Source organism: Mytilus galloprovincialis, chromosome 6 (assembly GCF_965363235.1).
Source record: "Mytilus galloprovincialis chromosome 6, xbMytGall1.hap1.1, whole genome shotgun sequence".
NCBI classification, from domain to species: Eukaryota; Metazoa; Mollusca; class Bivalvia; order Mytilida; family Mytilidae; genus Mytilus; species Mytilus galloprovincialis.
Genome location: NC_134843.1, coordinates 10,849,330 through 10,870,050, shown reverse-complemented (window position 1 = coordinate 10,870,050; position 20,721 = coordinate 10,849,330). Strand labels below are relative to the sequence as shown.

The following is a 20,721-nucleotide window of genomic DNA, read 5'->3' as shown; positions in this document are numbered from 1 at the left end:
AATAAAAAAAAGATAATCGTCCTTTTTGTAGATTTTTTTATGTTCAGGAGGGCGTTTGCGTGGACAAAAGTAATTCATGGCCGTACTGTATACCGTACCTTTGTATAGAACTTAATGAAATCCTTCCTTGATGCAATGAGCATACTTACAAATTAGTGGATAGCAATAAAAATGTAACACTCTTCGGGATTATGATAAAGAATAAATTGTAGTTTGTATACTAGTCCTTCGATAAAAACAAATGTATATTGAAGTCACAATTGGGTTTTTTTTTTCTAAATGAATTCAATTATCTGATTAATTTGAAGTATACGTTTGCACATATTATAGTAAGTTCGCCAAACATTCTTTCTGCCAGAACATTCACACCACATAGTCCTACCACCAACTAAAGTAAGCAAGAATGTTACACATTTTAAGCATTGTAAAAAATCAAATTGTAATGACAAAGAGGAAATTTCTCTTTCGTTGTATATTTTAGGTTTACTACAGATGTCAAAATAAATGACATTATTTGACTTAACCAACATATTTGAAAGTATCTCAGCCTATTGTTTTGAATTATTACGAAGGGAACCATAGATGGCCGGATTTTTTTTCTCATTGAATACACATACTTTATTTGAATAGATGTTGTTTAAAAAGTATTCAATTGTTATTTTTCATATTCTTTTATTCTATTTTGCATTATACTTTTGACAATAACAAGGGAATAATTCAGTTATAGGTATTCAAAGGCAAAGGTCATTAATAAGTCATTTCACTTGATCTATATTTAGTTCTCAAAAGGTTGAATCTTAAAGCTACTAATGTATCAAAAGTAAGTTTGATTAATTGATTACTTTATTATTAGTGGATTAACGCCCAGTGGTAAATGTTTAATGCATGTCCAGGACGAGAGCAAACAATAACAATAAAAACAATAGGTAGGTCCTATAAAATATGCCTTCCGAGAAAATGTTCGGGAAATTAAGACTGTCTCTTGAAAATGAGGGTACATTGGATAGGACAGTATTCAAATAGGATCAACAGACATTTTAACTCGATTCTAAACATGCAGAGAGTGTGGCACTCTCTTACAGTAGGCATAGATTTAACGTCCGCATTTTAACGGTACGTGACAGCCTACACAACCGGACGCCTCGCTTAAGTAAGGGTTTTACTTATGGCCGGAAGAAGACCCGTAGTACATCATATTTGCTATTACTAGTTCGACTTTGGCAAACATGCAACGGAATTTGAAGAAACATGTTATTCTCATTTTAATTTAGCATAAAGTTATGAGGGTTAACAGAACTGTGTTCCAAGGTCAACACAAAAATATTTTTCACAATCGATGGAAAGTTATTGTTTACATTTAATATCTCTGTTGTGAATGAAATATATTTTTAATGGAGAGGAAATGGATCATGTCATACAATCATGATCTGATTAATTTGAAGTATACGTTTGCACATATTATAGTAAGTTCGCTTAACATTCTTTCTGCCAGAACATTCACACCACATAGTCCTACCACCAACTAAAGTAAGCAAGAATGTTACACATTTTAAGCATTGTAAAAAATCAAATTGTAATGACAAAAAGGAAATTTCTCTTTCGTTGTATATTTTAGGTTTACTACAGATGTCAAAATAAATGACATTATTTGACTTAACCAACATATTTGAAAGTATCTCAGCCTATTGTTTTGAATTATTACGAAGGGAACCATAGATGGCCGGATTTTTTTTCTCATTGAATACACATACTTTATTTGAATAGATGTTGTTTAAAAAGTATTCAATTGTTATTTTTCATATTCTTTTATTCTATTTTGCATTATACTTTTGACAATAACAAGGGAATAATTCAGTTATAGGTATTCAAAGGCAAAGGTCATTAATAAGTCATTTCACTTGATCTATATTTAGTTCTCAAAAGGTTGAATCTTAAAGCTACTAATGTATCAAAAGTAAGTTTGATTAATTGATTACTTTATTATTAGTGGATTAACGCCCAGTGGTAAATGTTTAATGCATGTCCAGGACGAGAGCAAACAATAACAATAAAAACAATAGGTAGGTCCTATAAAATATGCCTTCCGAGAAAATGTTCGGGAAATTAAGACTGTCTCTTGAAAATGAGGGTACATTGGATAGGACAGTATTCAAATAGGATCAACAGACATTTTAACTCGATTCTAAACATGCAGAAAGTGTGGCACTCTATTACACTAGGCATAGATTTAACGTCCACATTTTGACGGTACGTGACTGCCTAACAACCGGACGCCTCGCTTAAGTAAGGGGTTTACTAATGGCCGGAAGAAGACCTGTAGTACATCATATTTGCTATTACTAGTTCGACTTTGGCAAACATACAACGGTAAAATTTGAAGCAACATGTTATTCTCATTTTTAATTTATCATAAAGTTATGAGGGTAAAACGGGAGTTTCAAACATACCTGAGTGTAAAAGGTGCGCATGAATTATTTTTTGTTTATAATACTTCTATTATTCAATTTAATATACTTGTAAGAATTCATACCACTGTTGCACTTATCTAATAGTACTTTGTCATCTTTCTGTAGAATTATATAAAACAAAGTATTGATAAGGTTACATCTTTCACAATAAGTTAAGTCGGATGATCTTTTAGTTTTTATTAAAAAAACTAATGATAGCAAGGGGATAATATTATTTTTACGGTTAGTCTTTTTTGTGGTGGTGGTGTACATTTGACGTGGCTCTATATTTATAAATCCTGTCATTGTGTTGTTGCTCTCTGACAATTTATGTATTCTTGTCTTTCGTTTTTGGTAATGTACTTTGTCTGTGTGCCTTTTTGTGTATTTTCTTCCATGTGACCTGGCTCTGTACTTATACATCCCGTCATTGTGTTATTGTGTCATGGTTAATGTTTGCTGTACCCCTATTTTGACACTTTTGCCTATTATGTCTGTTTATTTTGTTCACACATCATTGTCAATATGATGGAATTTTATACGACTGTCATACACGTGAGAGGTTTAGCCAACCATAAAACCAGTTTCAATCCACAATTTTCTACATAAGGAAATGACTGTACCAATTCAGGAATATGACATTTGTTGTCCATTCGTTTGAATTGTTTGAGCTTTTGATTTTACCATTTGATTAGGGACTTTCCCGTTTTGAATTTTCGTGAGTTCAGTATTTTTGTGATTGTATTTTTTATAATATACTAGTCAACAAAAGAAACGATACAAAACTTTTATCAAATTTAAGATAAAGTTTTCCGTTCATTGGACCAATATTGAAGGAAGTAATACTTAATCATTATGGAAATATAAATCCGTTTAAAAAAAACATTTTTTTTTGCTTTTGGGACGTTTTTTCGCGATTTTTTTTTTTTACAAAATTTACATAAAACGACAATTTTAAAAACAGAAGTTCCAACTAATGATGCCAACCTCTCATTTAAAGGTAAAGACAGTGTTTGCCATCAATTTGTTTTTAAAAATCATACAGTTTCTTCGTTTATTAGTTAAGCAAAGTTCGGCCCCACGAGAAATCGTTAAAATGTATACATTATCATCGATTTACCATAGACAGTATGTGTAAAGTGATATTCAAAAAGCGGTAACAATCTTAAAACTAATCCGAAAGGTTCCAAATTTACTGTGTATTGTTTTCATGTCTCAAATATTGATTTGAGACGAAAATAAAAAAAAAAATTTTTTGGCAATTTTTGAGATTTAAAAAAACACTTTTTTTCCCAAAAATTTTAAAAAATAATATTTCAACCCATTAGTTACAACATGAACATAACTTGATTAGCATATTGAATATTTTTAATCAAATTTGAAATTTTATTTAGTACTTAGAAAATTATGTGTCGATTTTTTATTCAACTTTCCGCAAAACTAATTTACACCCTATGATCGTTTACACGGAGTTTAGATACTTTCCGAAAAGTTTTGATTTTCATTACCACATGTGCATACATTGCAAATGAAAGCTTTTTAAAATAGTGTATATCATTTTGTTTTATATGTAACACTTTTTGATAAATTTTATTTCAAAGTCGTGTATCGTTTCTTTTGTTGACTAGTATATATTTTCGGCACTGTGGGTCCGTCTGTTCGTTCTACCCGTACAAATACTAAACGTTTACGATAATATACTTAATCATATATCAAATGGTTACCTAAACATCGAAATGTGATAATGCGCAACTGATAAGATTATGAAAGAGTCACATTCCACACAAAAAACGATGATTAAAATTGATGTTTTTTTTTCCTTTTTGTCAGAGCTTTCTTAAATTTTTTTATATCATACGGTACTTCTTTAAGAGTGGTAGTATATAAAGGTTTGGATTTCTTTATTTGTGCTAAAAACATGGATAAGGGTCAATTAAAAACCCCTTGTGAAGTGTGTTTCATGTCACAGTCAGCTGGCTTGTTTTGACAGAAAATGATGAACAGCTGATCTCTTTCTTGTTTGGTATGAAGTGGCTATTTCTTTAATTACAGCTTGAAATAAAGTTAAAAAATATTTTATTTATATATTTCATTAAACAATCACATCGTTCATGTATTCTCACTATTATGCTAACCACTACTCGCTCCTGCTGTAACCTTTTATCATCAATTGTTTGCCTATTAGTGCGGTGACAGAAGTGTAAAAAGTCGTCTAGATCGCGAGTTTAATCTCCCCAAATAACACACGGCTAAAAATGGTCTTAACTTAAAGACAAATATGTCTTCTTTAATTTTTGCCCTGTCGTCAGAATTTTGTACGGTCACATTTTTCTAAAAAGTCGTCTTTATAACTGGTAGTATATTGGAGAGTTTCAACCCCCCTTTTTCAAAATGGAAAAATGTGTATGTTTGCTTTCATTTAATTGAAATGGTTTTTCCTGAAGCTATTCTTATATGTCAAAATATTCTATTCGGTATTTTATTTCCTTCTAATCAATAAAATTTGCGAAGTTTAGACTATTTAAAATTGAGGTAATTTTAATTGCAAATTCAGACTCAAACTTTAGTTTCTTCTTCATAGTATTAATAAAAAATATCCCATAATATTTTAAGCATACAGTATTTAATAAAACTAATAAGTGATAAAAATTTCGGAACCAAAATATGAAAAAAACCTTAAGAAATCAATGGAAAAAAATCTTCAATTTCAACACGGAACTCAATCACTTGCCTTCCGTCACATTTTGTGTATTAGTCAATAATTTGCTCTCAAATGATATATGAAATAACTACCTTTTTCGCTATTATATACACATATTTTCAATTAAAGTGCAATGATATATGCCACATAATTTGTTTGTATATGTTTATATTCTATGTTTTTTTCGTTATAAACATCAAATATACTTTGTCAGAAAAGTCTTATTGTAAAATCAAAGTAATTGACGGATAGTTTCAGTGAATATTCCGTGATATGCCAAGTCCTTTGCAACTTGCTCCATTAAGTCCAAAGAAAAGACAAAAGTCTTTAAATTTTATGCAGTGCATAATATGCCAAAAAAAAAAAAAACTCGATTGAAATTTTGAGTCAATTTACCAGTTTAGGGAAGTCGATTTGTGTATCTGCATTGCATAAAAGATTGGATGAGGTGAACATCAAGATGTTTCATGCCATATCTGTTAATTCTAAGAACTCCGTGCAGGCAGTTTATCATCGTTCATACTACAAAACTTAAACAAGTAAACATATGTGTTCCCCCTTTTAGAAGCTTCTACTCTATTATTTAATGACCACATACAATTATCTGACTGTTAATTGTCCCTCATTTTCGGGTATTTGTACACGTTCTAGAATGCAGTCGTTCAACCGGAGCGCATGTATATTTTGTTGCAACAAAACATTTTAGAAAGATAAAAAAATTATTCAAGTTTGAATCAGATGAGCGTATTAAAAATGTTTCATCCGTGTCAGATAAAGTTAAAGTTGAAATAGTTTCCCGTCCATCTTTTAAACTTCAAGCACTCTGTCACTTTGGTTGTATTACAAATTATTTGCTAAAAACAAAATAAAAAAAATCCAAACCCGTGGAAGCAGATATCTCAGAACACGAAACTACTTTTACTAATTTTATTTTGGCTATTGACAACGATTTATTGGTCATTCCTCATGACACCGTTACTTGATAAATATAGATCATTTCTTACCGCTGATTCTAATTTAAAATATTCTACATGTAAAATGCAGTCTAAACTCATTCATTTCTATAGAAATTCAGTTTTCAAACAACTTTAACAAGTTCAAGGCAAATATAACGTAATATTTAGTAGCAAAATAACTATTTATGATGCCATAAAGCTTCTAGTCAATTGAAAACTGACCTCAAAATCTCAATGTCAACTGTAATAGATACAAATAACGGACAGATATTAATTTCATTTCGCTGCAAGTTTACTTAGAAAAGACATCGAAACTCTAAGGAGACTACCCAACTTCGGATGAATTGTCTCTTCCTTCTTAATTCAGTCAATGCCTTCGTAGTTATTGCAATTCATTCTATGGTTACTCAATTAAACTGCATACAGCCAAGATTTTTCTCAGGAAATGGCACCAGAGAAATTGTGGAAATGCAATTGTTGAGGCAATCGTTTTTGTTTTACTCCTTTTAATTTAGGATTGGCTTTACAAATGTACCATGAGTTTGGTTCAGAACACCTTGTTGAAACATTGAGTGCCAAAGCATTTTATGCTTAAAGTAAAGTGCGACGATATCTAATGTGTTGCCAACCATGAAATTGAGCGAATTCAAGATAGTGTGTACGTCTCGTATGTTTCCCCAATATCTTTGTAGACAAGCATATGGATGTCATCACACCTTCCTAACCCCCCTTTTAGATCTCTGTTAAATCTCGGATGAATTGATAGCCTAGGGATGGTTTGAAGCTGGTATTTTTTAGGAACAAATGTCTTTGGACTTCCTACAATATCTTGTCTGTACTTGTAAAGAAAAACCCAAAATAACGTGTTCGCTTTCAGCAGAACCTTTCATTTGCAGACCTGTTGCCATGAGTGAAATGTGTAGAAATATTAAAACACGTCTTGTGACGGTTGATGAAAATGAAGATGATGGAGATAACGGTTGATTTGGTATAAAGCTTGTTGCACTGGTACACATGGTTCAAGCCCCGAGGTTAGGGGAGTGTTGACGTGCCATTAAAAAAGTTAAACCCCGCCACCTTCTGTATGTGTCTGTTTCAAGTCACGAGACGGTACTGCAGTGTTTGCCGTTTGTTTCTCTATACTATATTTGTTTCTTTCTTATTTATTTTGTACATTAATCATGTTAATTACGCCGTTAGATTTTTGTTTGTTTTACATTATTCATTTCGGAAATTAAAGACTATGCAGTATGAATTTTACACATTGTTGAAGCCCGTACGGGACCTATAATTGTTTTATGTCTCATTTGGTCTCATTTGGAGAGTTGTCTCATTTGCAATCATATGACATCTTCTTTTTTTTATATGGAATACTTTTGAAGTTTGTAGTACGTTGCAAGGGAAAAAAGGGGTGATATAGTTACAAAACCTATAATGTAATAGATATTAACCAGAGTTAAATACACAATTACAAAAGATAATACTGTGGTAGCAGTAATAATTGTGAAAAAAAAACAAAAAGCAACGAGTAGTCTATAAAAAAAACCTGAAGTATTCGCAAATTCAATATGTGGTCATATTTGACTGTAGTGTTCAATGGCTTTGGTTTGATACCTCACACACTATGACAGTTTAAAAAATAATTTTAAAGTATTGACCTACATGACACTTGATTTTTACCTGAAATTGATAATTTTCATAAGGTTAAGGTGCTCTAAACATTTTATAGGTTGAAAACTTGATTTTTGAAGTTTTATTTATAAAACGTCGTTTTAGGATTTTTTTTGATAAAAAAATCTCAATGATTAAGGTTTATGTATAATAACAAACATTACTTAAGACAAAACAGTATTATTTGTATTTAGGTAGAGTTTAGAAATAGAAAAAAATACCAAAATTGAAACCCTCCCAAATTTTCACAGATTTTTACATATGACCTTTGACCTCAATTTAAAAAAATGTGACCATATCAAGTCCTGACGACAGGCATATTATTATAGTACACGATTTCCTCTTTCCAATGATATATTATGTAGGTGTGTGTTCGGTGGGGAGATTAAATTCAAAAAAATCTGCCTTCAGTCACCGCACTATATTGTTCATATTAGCGACGCTTACCATTGCAAGCTCCATACTGAACTCTTTAATCAAACGTTTTAATCAACGTTCTAACTTCATGGAAATTGCTGTAATAGCAAATGCCTGCAAATTAGTACATGTCCTTAAGACAGCGGCAGGTGACCTTCAGTAATCTTATCAAAACTCATCTTCTGTTTTTTTTATGATTTTAAGTTGTCAGTTGGTATAATAGAAATTTGAATTGTCTTTGGAAGATTTCCAGGTTTATCTACCTGTTTATTATTGTTCTTTGACCTTACGTAATAAACAACGTTGGTAATAAACATAATAAGAGATCCAACCAACATACAAACACCACCAATGTAAAATGCAACGTCATACCGCCCATTTATATCCTTTACCAGACCTACAATACAAGAAATACAATTAAAATTTTCAGTTTTTTTTACTCATAACAATTTCATCGTCATATCGTCTAATATATTAGAGCACACATATACACGTTTGACAGTGATGTCGTTGGTTGCCGTTTGTTATATCTGTTATCCGTTGATTGTTTCGTCATAAATCCGACCGTTATTATTTTTCATCGGAATTGTTTCACATTTTATATCGTCGGGGTGCCTAGCTTTTCATTGGGTTTCCTCATGGTTGAAGGCCATACGATGACCTATACACGAGCAACACCACTGTATGTGGAGCAGGATCTGCTTACCCTTCCGGAGCAATGAGATCACTCCCCGTTTTTGTTGGGGTTCGTGTTGCTTGGTCTTTAGTTTCTATGTTATGTCTTATATATCATTTTTTGTCTGTTTGTGTTTTTCTTTTTTAGCAATGGTGTTGTCAGTTTTTTTCTATCTATGAGTTTGACTGTCCCTCTGGTATCTTTCGTCCCTCTTCTACATATGAGACATTGCTGCCATTTTACATCTATTCATTTAAATAGATACAAGTAAAAAGGGAGAATTTCAAGCACGGTCAGTGTTTTTCTTCTTCAAACTTGTGTGCTTTGTCATGTTTATTTACGTTATTTACGTATTCACATTATAGTTTTGTTTCTTAGTCCCAATTCAAGAACTTGTAGACAATACGTTGTCATGTATAACCTTTAAGATTTTTATAGAGGGTTTGTTAGATATTTTCTATTTATTTACTAACTGGTGGTTTTTTTTATAACCTATGTTTTAACTAGGCATATTTCGAGCTCCCCATTATTACGTAAAGGGAAAGGACCAGTCTTATTCTAGTTTTTGTTAAGAAAATAACACTCGTCATATCGTTAAAGGTTATATCACAAAAGTATCAAACTCCGATGAAAAGTCCATAAGTCAATCTTGGATGATCTGTACCGCATAACACAAACTTTTAAGTCATGCCACTGATTTAAATTATGTGAATTGTGTACAGGGAGTATTGATAATTGAATTTTATTTCATAGATTGTAAATTAAGTATAAAATTCATAACAAAATCGGAGTAAATGATACCTTATTTTTATTTTATCTATACATACCAGAAAGAGGGGGTCCTAAGAGAACACCTATCCCTTGAAACATCATTAGAATTCCATAAGAATATTTAAGCTTATCCCTGCCTAAAATATCCACGATAACCACTGATTTCTGTGCCGTATACAACCCAGAAAACATTCCATATAATGCGCACGCTATAGCTAGTTGTGTAAATGTTTTGACTGAAGGTATCACAAAGGAAACTGTAACCTGACCAAACATAAGCGCATTAAAAAAATATACACGGTATGGTCTAACTAGTCGACAATCATATATAAAACCAGCTATGATCTTAGCTAAAGTTATAAAAACGGACGTAATTGCTAAGGTATATTCTGATCCAATTTTTCCAAGGACACCGATCTCCTCAGAAAAGGCTGGTAGAAATACAAACGCTGATTGTTCTGCTAATGTAGTTAGAAGCATTGTAATACAAAATCCTACAAATCTCATTTCTTTCAGTAAGGAAAAGTTAAATATTGGAGTTTTATCTTCATCGCATGTATATATTTCTTCCTTAGTTTCCTCGATTGTTATGCTGTTCTCAGGAATTGTTACAGCGACAGAAGACACATTGCAGCATTTGTTCTTTAATTCCGGTCGGATACGTGATCTGTAATGATATCAATGATTTACATATACAATGCACATTGTAATACAAATGATATTCAAAGGTATAGAATGACACCAAAGCTGTTTTAGAGATAGATGGTAAGTGAGAACGCATTGTGGCCTTGGAAGAACAAAGATAAGAAGAAGAAAACAAAAATTACTCAATCCATCTCTAAAAAAAAACTTCGGGGTCAATCATGTGCATTGGAAATCAATTTAAAAGAATAGTTATGTCAAATGTCATTAACAACGGTCCACATAATGTATGTATCAAACATTTATAATTTGGAAAAACTACTTTTCACATCAAATAATCAAAGTTCCTTTAAATAACATCACTAGCGCTTTCATACCCTTTGCAAAAATGTATTTTGATGTTCGTTTTCTGTATATTTTCAGAAACTGCATCTAAGGTAATTGCCTTTTGAAACGTTGTAGTCCATCCCTGTTGTGTCATGAAATTTAAGATTCTGTGAAAACCATTTTTAAGTTTCTTTTTGGTAGTTTCTTACTCTTCAGGAATGTTTCCGTTGGGATATTTTTTTTCATTTATGTAAAACTGGCAGGTAGGCTTTTATGACGTTGTACATGTCAGGATTGCACGGCTTATGCGAATCGATGATTTAGTCTTTTGAACTTACCAGTATGACATCATATCTCCATTTATGGCATCAAACTTTCATATTAGACATTATAACACTGTGTGTATGCTCCGGAACATAATAAAAACTTCACAAGAGGGAGATTTCAAGGTTAAAAGTGCGGTAGCTTTTTATATTATTGAAAAAATCACAAATGTCCGTTACATTGGACGAAATGTACACCGTCTTTACCTTTGAAAGTTACAAAAATCTAATGAATATCCAATGAACATGTCTTTATGATGTCTCATGATGCTGGATATGCCAATAAAAAAACGCAGTTTTCGGGTGATAAGAAATATATCTATTTATGCAATTAATATATAACAGACTACAACCATAAGAGAATGTTCATTAATAAACAGATATGAAGTATGTATTTTTTTATTAATAATAATCATTACACAATGTTTTATACGCTTATATTATTTCGCAAAAAGTAAATAATTACCCTTTATTAGATTCACTGATCTTTTGGTTTACAAATAGTGGTCTCATCAGCGCTCCCATTACAACAATCTGTAGAGCGATTCCTCCCATTACAATGAAGGCTCCTTGGAAATCAAAGAATCTAAACAATAGAGGTACCAAAAGGGACATTGCAAATCGTCCTACATCACAACCAGTGCCTGATAGTCCAGTCACCATACCTAGTTTTTCCTCAAAGTATATGCCTAACATAACTATGGATGGACAAAAAGCAAATGATCTTCCGATTCCTGAAAATAACATCAAATTACATAATATATAATTGGAATCAAGCATTGATGTGAACATAATATAAGAATAACATTGTAACTTTGTAATAGCCGTACACATACTTTGTCGACGTTTTACACTACAAACAAAGTAATAGAATCCCGTCCCATAAATACAAAATTACCCAACATCCGATATAGATCAGATGGTGTATAACTGAAAGTTAGAAAACTATGACAATCATAGCACATTTTTTTCATTTCTTTATTCATTATAGAACAAACAAACCAGAACAAAGTAAACAATAGTGCACTATATTATCTACAGGTAACCCTACTGTAATGATATGAAAAACCATTTTTATAAAGTAAGCTTTGGAATGCTCGCAAATAGCTGAGCTTTTGAAATTTTAAAAGACAGAACGTACGGCATATGTTCTGTCTTAACATTGGTTGAAATAGTATAAAGGCAAACAGCAACTAACAAATCCAATTATTGAAAGACAATAACAATCAAAACAAAGGAGTAAACAAAGACTCAAAAAACCAAAGGACATTTAAATCAACAGTTATAAATAATAAATAAGAAAAAACACGTAAAAATGTGTCAAGCAACATTAGAAAACATTTTATGACAAAAATACAGTTTGGTTTAGAATGAGATAAGATAATTGTAAGACAATTCCTGAATGTTTTATTGTTTCTCCTGTGTTTCTATTGCTGTGTTCAAGACATTCAAACTTGTCAGACAAAAAACTGACAACGCCTTGGAATAACAAAATTTTAAAACTCTCAACTAATCTTAAAAAAAATATCACGGCTTTGCGACATAAAACAAAGAAGAACTACTGATTCGGCCATGAACAAAACACACAAATACAAAATGGTATACTAATATTGAGAATGGAAATGCGGAATGTGTCAAAGAGACAACAACCCGACCATAGAGCAGACAATAGCCGAAGTCCACCAATGGGTCTTAAAATTTTATTTTATTTTTTCCTTAAGTGATATTGTGAAATATTAGACGAGCCTTTCTAAACTTTACACTGGGACTCACAGCTAATATTTGACAGTATCAAAAGGCAGAAACTATAAAATCGGTATGCATTTATCTTTTTAAGAATATTGATAAGAAATTAATGTATGTTTTGTCACATCAATGTTGTTTCTATTGTGTGATTTTAAAAATGCTTAAATATCGTTGGATCAAAATTTGCATTAGACAGTAATTAAAAATAACAAACCTCCCAATATTCCAAAGCTCAGGAAGACATAAATAACATTTGGTGATAGCCCCGTCAACACCATAGATAATGAAAGTATAACTCCGCTTGCCATAATCAGGACCCTCTCTGTAAATCTATTGCTCAAACCACTTGCTAATGGACCTGTAAAAATAAAAGATACAATACTTATATTATCAAAAACTTATCAAATATGCACCATAAAAAATGTGTATATGACAGGCTTATACTAGTATTTTATAACCAGATGAGAAACATAAGATAGACAATGTAATAAGACATTTTCTGTTAGGATTTTTGTCCTGATAACTTCATGAAAAAAATGACACAATTCGATTATTTTTTCATCTGATATTGTATCCTAGATTTCATAAATCTTCTATATTATTAACTCAATGATGGAACACTATATTTACAGGTATTTCTACTCGACTACTCCAAAACACCACAGTATCACAATCGATAAACACTGCCAGACGCGCGTTTAGACTACAGAAGATTCGAATTACAAACGTTCAATAAAGTTAAATAACATACGACGTTGAAAAGCATTGAGGACCCGAAATTCTTATAGGTATTGCCAAAAAACTTTGGTAATCTATTTCTGGGGGAGAAAATAAATCAAAGTGTTGTAAACAGTTAATTTCTAAATTTTATTATATTATTAATAATTCATGTCAAGACTAAAGTGACCTACATCAGCAGTGGCATCGATCAAAACTATGTATACGAAATGAATGGCAATGTGATAGATAACTTATTATTGGAAATTAAACTAATTCAAATAGTTAAAATTGAACGCTAGATAACCTTTACGTAGTTTCCTTTGGTTGGAGTGGAGGAGGAGGGGGCACTCTTGCTTATTAAGTTTCAAAATCGAAATATGATCATAAGGGGTCTTATGCATACTACCTGTTTGGTAAACTAGTAATTAGTAACATACCTAGTGACAGTCTTAATGCCGTTGCTAGTGACCCAAGCCAAGCTGTTAGTGCAGCCGATTGTTTATATCGATCTGTAAATTTTAAAAACAAGATACCAGATGCACCGTCTAGGCCTGAAATGGACATAGCAACTATAAACAATACACCTCATATAAATATAAAAGACATGAATAAAACAGCATACCTATGCATAGTTAGATAATAATTTGTCGTATAATATGTTTTTAACATCAATCTACTAAAAGTAACTGTATATATGACAAACCATTCAAATGATAATCATATTTTGATTTGCATTTATCGATTAAGGAACTTTCAACACAATGGAATGGACGTCAAGTTGGTTACTTATTCCCTATTCGTTACCTATTCGTTACCTATTCCCTATTCGTTACCTATTCCCTATTCCCTATTCGTTACCTATTCGTTACTAATTCCCTATTCTCTATTCCTTACCTATTCGTTACTAATTCCCTATTCCCTATTCGTTACCTATTCGTTACTTATTCCCTATTCCCTATTCGTTACCTATTCCCTATTCCCTATTCGTTACCTATTCGTTACCTATTCCCTATTCGTTACCTATTCGTTACTAACTCCCTATTCCCTATTCGTTACCTATTCCCTATTCCCTATTCGTTACCTATTCCCTATTCCCTATTCCCTATTCGTTACCTATTCGTTACTAATTCCCTATTCCCTATTCGTTACCTTTTCGTTACTAATTCCCTATTCCCTATTCGTTACCTGTTCGTTACTAATTCCCTATTCCCTATTCGTTACCTATTCGTTACCTATTTCCTATTCCCTATTCGTTACCTATTCGTTACCTATTCCCTATTCCCTATTCATTACTTATTCGCTTATAATACGTTTGTAATACGTTGCACCTTTTAGAAAAGGATTTTCAATTGTGTTCATGTCTCTGGTGATAACAATGTGTTCTTATAGATGAAATAACCCTATTAGCGCGTATGTACCCGTTCCAGCGCTCGGATAATACCCTGTTACTTATTCGTTCCTTATTCGCTTATAAAACGTGTGTTATGCGTTGCATTTTAAAAAAGAAATATTTTTGTGTCTCTGGTGGTAACTGTCGGTTCTTAGAGGTGACATAACTCTAATAGAACATTTGTACCCGTTTCAGCGCTCGACTGATACCCTGTTACTTATTCGTTCCTTATTCGCTTTTAATACGCGTGGTATGCGTTGCACCTTGAAATAAATCGATGATCGATTGATGTCATGTCTTTGGCGGTAATTATGTGTTCTCTGAGGTAAAAAAAACCCATTAGCGCATATTTACCCGTTTTACACTGATACCCTGTTACTTATTCGTTCCTTATTCGCTTATAAAACGTGTGTTATGCGTTGCACTTTAAAAAAGAATTATTTTTTGTCTGTGGTGGTAACTGTCGGTACTTCGAGGTGAAATCACTAAGAATACATTATAACCGCCATAGACATGAACACAATTGAAAATCCTTTTCTAAAAGGTGCAACGTATAAAAAACGTATTATAAGCGAATAAGTAACGAATAAGTAACAGGATATTAACCGAACGCTGGAACGCCGGGGTACATACGCGCTAATAGGGTTCTTTCATCTCTAAGAAGACATTGTTACCACCAGAGACATGAATACAATTGAAAATCCATTTCTAAAAGATGCAACGTATAACAAACGTATTATAAGCGAATAAGGAACGAATAAGTAACAGGGTATATACTAGGCACTGGAACGGATACATACGCGCTAACAGGGTTATTTCATCTCTAAGAGCACACTGTTACCACTACAGACATGACCCCAATTGAAAAAGGATTTTTTTCAAGGAGCAACGTATACCCCACGTATTAAAAGCGAATAAGTAACGAATAAGTAACAGGCTATTATCCGAGCGCTGGAACGGGTACATATGCACTTATAGGTTTTTTTTCACCTCGGAGAACACAAAATTACCGCCAGAGACATGAAAACACTCGATAATCGATTTATTTCCAGGTGCAACGTATACCACGCGTATTATAAGCGAATAAGGAACGAATAAGTAACAGGGTATCAGTCGAACGCTGAAACGGGTACATATGTTCTATTAGGGTTATTTCACCTCTAAGAGCCGACAGTTACCACCAGAGACACAACAATATTTCTTTTTTAAAGTGTAACGCATAACACACATTTTATAAGCGAAGAAGGAACGAATAAGTAACAGGGTATCAGTGTAGCGCTGAAACGGGTACATATGCGCAAATAGGGTTTTTTCAACTCAGATAACAAATAATTACCGCCAGACACATGAAAACACTCGATAATCGATTTATTTCCAGGTGCAACGTATACCACGCGTATTATAAGCGAATAAGGAACGAATAAGTAACAGGGTATCAGTCGAGCGCTGAAACGGGTACATATGTTTTATTAGGGTTATTTCACCTCTAAAAACCGACAGTTACCGCCAGAGACACAAAAATATTTCTTTTTTAAAGTGCAACGCATAACACACGTTTTATAAGCGAATAAGGAACGAATAAGTAACAGTATATCAGAGTAGTGCTAAACGGGTACATATGCGCTAATAGGTTTTTTCAACTCAGAGAACACATAATTACCGCCAGAGACATGAAAACACTCGATAATCGATTTATTTCCAGGTGCAACGTATACCACGCGTATTATTAGCGAATAAGGAACGAATAAGTAACAGGGTATCAGTCGAGCGCTGAAACGGGTACATATGTTCTATTAGAGTTATTTCACCTCAAAGAGCCGACAGTTACCACCAGAGACACAACAATATTTCTTTTATAAAGTGCAATGCATAACACACATTTTATAAGCGAAGAAGGAACGAATAAGTAACAGGGTATCAGGGTAGCGCTGAAACGGGTACATATGCGCAAATAGGGTTTTTTTCAACTCAGATAACACATAATTACCGCCAGAGACATAAAAACAATCGATAATCGATTTTTTTCAAGGTGCAACGTATACAACGCATATTAAAAGCAAAAAAGGAACGAATAAGTAACAGGGTATCAGTTTAGCGGTGAAACGGCTACATATGCGCTAATAGTTTTTTTCACCTCAGAGAACACGTAATTACCGCCAGAGACATGAAAACAATCGATAATCGTTTTTTTTTTTCAAGTTGCAACGTATACCACGCATATTTAAAGCAAAAAAAAAAGGAACGAATATGTAACAGGTTATCAGTGTAGCGGTGAAACGGGTACATATGCGCTACTAGGTGTTTTCACCTCAGAGAACACGTAATTACCGCCAGAGACATGAAAACAATCGATAATCGTTTTATTTCAAGGTGAAACGTATACAATGCGTATTAAAAGCGAATAAGGAACGAATAAGTAACAGGGTATCAGTCAAGCGCTGAAACGGGTACATATGTTCTATTAGGGTTATTTCACCTCTAAGAACCGGCAGTAACCACCAGAGAAACGAAAATATTTCTTTTTAAAATTGAAACGTATAACACACGTTTTATAAGCGAATGAGGAACGAATAAGTAACAGGATAACAGTGTAGCGCTGAAAAGAATACATAGGCGCTAATTGGGTTTTTCACCTCAGAGAACACGTAATTACCGCCAGAGACAAGAAAACAATCGGTAATCGGTTTTTTTTCAAGGTGCAACGTATACCACGCGTATTAAAAGCGAATAATGAACGAATAAGTAACAGGGTATCAGTCGAGCGCTGAAACGGGTACATATGTTCTTTTAGGGTTATTTTATTTCTAAGAACCGACAGTAACAACCAGAGACACGAAAATATTACTTTTTGAAATTGGAACGTATAACACACGTTTCATAAGCGAATGAGGAACGAATAAGTAACAGGATAAAAGTGTAGCGCTGAAACGGGTACATAGGCGCTAATAGGGGTTTTTCCCTCTTAGAACACATAGGTACCACCAGAGACAAGAAAACACATATCATTTTCTAAAAGGTGCAACGTATAACAAACGTATGAAACGCGAATAAGGAACGAATAAGTAACAGGATAACAGTGTAGCGCTGAAACAGTTACATAGGCGCTAATAGAGTCTTTCCCCTCTTAGAAAACATAGGTACCACCAGAGACAAGAAAACAATTGAAAATCATTTTTTAAAAGGTGCAACGTATTACAAACGTATGAGACGCGAATAAGAAACGAATAAGTAACAGGGTAACAGTCGAGCGCTGAAACGGGTACATACGCGCTTATAGGGTTAAATCACCCATTAGAACCCAAATTTACCACCAGTGACAAGAAAACAATTAAAAATCATTTTTTTTAAATGTGCAACGTATAACACACGTATTATACGCGAATAAGGAACGAATAAGTAACAGGGTATCAGTCGAGCGCTGAAACTGCTACATACGCGCTGATAGGTTTATATCACCTCTTAGACACGCAATCTACCACTAGAAACAAGAAAACAATTTAAAATCCTTTTTTTCAAAGGTGCAACGTATACCACGCGTATTAAAAGCGAATAAGGAACGAATAAGTAACAGGATAGAAACCGAGCGCTGGAACGGATACATACGTGCTAATAGGGGGATTTCATCTCTAAGAACACATAGTTACCGACAGAGACAAGAACACAATTGAAAATCATTTTCTAAAAGGTACAACGTATAATACGCGTGTTATAAACAAGGCATTAGTCAAGCTCCGAAACGATGTACACCCCGCTAACACGTTTTATAGCTGATCATGGGCTTTGCTTATTGTTGAAGGCCGTATCGTGACCTGTAGTTGTTAATTTCTGTGTCATTTTGGTCTATTGTGGTGAGTTGTCTCATTGGCGATCATACCACATCGTCATTTTTATACAAGCGCTAAAAGGTGATTTCACCTCTTCGAACCAAGAACCAGATTTCAAACATACGAATATAAAACATTTAAAAGGTAGAACGTATAAAATTCAAATAAGAAACAAATAAGTATCGAACATAAATCAACAGGATCGGTTGAGCAGAAACACATATAAATAGGTCATAAAAAGTTCATTTTACCTCAACAAATTTAGAACTATAACCAGAGATAAGAATATAAACAATTAAAAGGGGGAAAGGATATCAAAAATCGAATAAGTAACGAATAAGCAATAAGCAATAAGTAACGAATAGGTAATAAGGAATAAGTAACAAATAGGTCACGAATAAGTAACGAATAGGGAATAAGGAATTAGGAATAAGTAACGAATAGGGAATAGGGAATAAGTAACGAATAGGAAACGAATAGGGAATAGGAAAAAGGTAACGAATAGGGAATAGGGAGTAAGTAACGAATAAGTAACGAATAGCGAATCCAGAGTTAGTAACGAATAGGTAACGTATAGGGAATAGGGAATAGGTAACGAATAGGTAACGAATAGGGAATAGGGAATAGGTAACGAATAGGTAACGAATAGGGAATGGGGGAATAGGGAATAGGTAACGAATAGGGAATAGGTAACGAATAGGTAACGAATAGGGAATGGGGAATAGGGAATAGGTAACGAATAGGGAATAGGGAATAGGTAACGAATAGGGAATAGGGAATAAGTAACGAATAGATAACGAATAGGGAATAGGGAATAAGTAACGAATAGGTAACGAATAGGGAATAGGGAGTTAGTAACAAATAGGTAACGAATAGGGAATAGGGAATAGGTAACGAATAGGGAATAGGGAATAGGTAACGAATAGGGAATAGGGAATTAGTAACGAATAGGGAATAGGGAATTAGTAACGAATAGGTAACGAATAGGGAATAGGAAATAGGGAATAGGTAACGAATAGGGAATAGGGAGTTAGTAACGAATAGGTAACGAATAGAGAATAGGTAACGAATAGGTAACGAATAGGGAATAGGGAATTAGTAACGAATAGGTAAAGAATAGGGAATAGGGAATAGGTAACGAATAGGTAACGAATAGGGAATAGGGAACAGGTAACGAATAGGTAACGAATAGGGAATAGGTAACGAATAGGTAACGAATAGGGAATAGGGAATTAGTAACGAATAGGTAACGAATAGAGAATAGGGAATTAGTAACGAATAGGTAACGAATGGGGAATAGGAAATAGGGAATAGGTAACGAATAGGGAATAGGGAGTTAGTAACGAATAGGTAACAAATAGGGAATAGGGAATAGGTAACGAATAGGTAACGAATAGGGAATAGGAAATAGGGAATAGGTAACGAATAGGGAATAGGGAGTTAGTAACGAATAGGTAACGAAAAGGGAATAGGTAACGAATAGGGAATAGGGAATTAGTAACGAATAGGTAACGAATAGGGAATAGGGAATTAGTAAAGAATAGGTAACGAATAGGGAATATGGAATAGGTAACGATTAGGGAATAGGGAATAGGTAACGAATACGGAATAGGGAATTAGTAACGAATAGGTAACGAATAGGGAATAGGGAATTAGTAACGAATAGGTAACGAATAGGGAATAGGAAATAGGTAACGAATAGGGAATAGGGAATAGGTAACGAATAGGGAATAGGGAGTTAGTATCGAATAGGTAACGAATAGGGAATAGGTAACGAATAGGTAACGAATAGGGAATAGGTAATAGGTAACGAATAGGGAATAGGGAATATGTAACGAATAGGTAACGAATAGGGAATAGGGAATATGTAACGAATAGGGAATAGGGAATATGTAACGAATAGGGAATAGGGAATAAGTAACCAACTTGACGTCCATCACAATGGAAGCGTTTTAATAAAATCTTATAACACTTATAGAATTGAGAATTGAATCGTGTAATATGTCTAAAAGACAACAACCTGATCAAAGAACAGACAACACCCATACGCTAAGTTTACATTTACGGAAATAGGGAATAGGTAACGAATAGGGAATAGGGAGTTAGTAAC

The 20,721-nt window shown here is 33.4% G+C and overlaps 1 protein-coding gene across 1 annotated transcript; it reads right to left on the bottom strand.

Moving 5' to 3' along the window:
- Positions 1-7,983: 7,983 nt before the first annotated feature.
- Positions 7,984-13,961, bottom strand: LOC143078510 (monocarboxylate transporter 12-B-like). The gene is made up of 5 exons (XM_076253373.1): positions 13,835-13,961; positions 12,892-13,035; positions 11,398-11,665; positions 9,696-10,306; positions 7,984-8,589 (listed from the first exon to the last, which is right to left on the bottom strand). The coding sequence occupies exons 1-5, from the start codon at positions 13,959-13,961 to the stop codon at positions 8,384-8,386; spliced, it is 1,356 nt and encodes a 451-aa protein (XP_076109488.1). The 3' UTR covers positions 7,984-8,383.
- Between the last annotated feature and the right edge of the window lie 6,760 nt (positions 13,962-20,721).

What these genes read in the sequence shown, in the direction of transcription:
- LOC143078510 (XM_076253373.1), bottom strand. Translation starts at nt 13,961, where the DNA reads ATGTCCATTTCAGGCCTAGACGGTGCATCTGGTATCTTGTTTTTAAAA. An exon ending in GGCATTAAGACTGTCACTAG is followed by an intron (nt 13,036 to 13,834) that starts GTATGTTACTAA and finishes TTATTTTTACAG; the next exon opens with GTCCATTAGCAAGTGGTTTG. An exon ending in ATCAGTGAATCTAATAAAGG is followed by an intron (nt 10,307 to 11,397) that starts GTAATTATTTAC and finishes ATATCATTACAG; the next exon opens with ATCACGTATCCGACCGGAAT.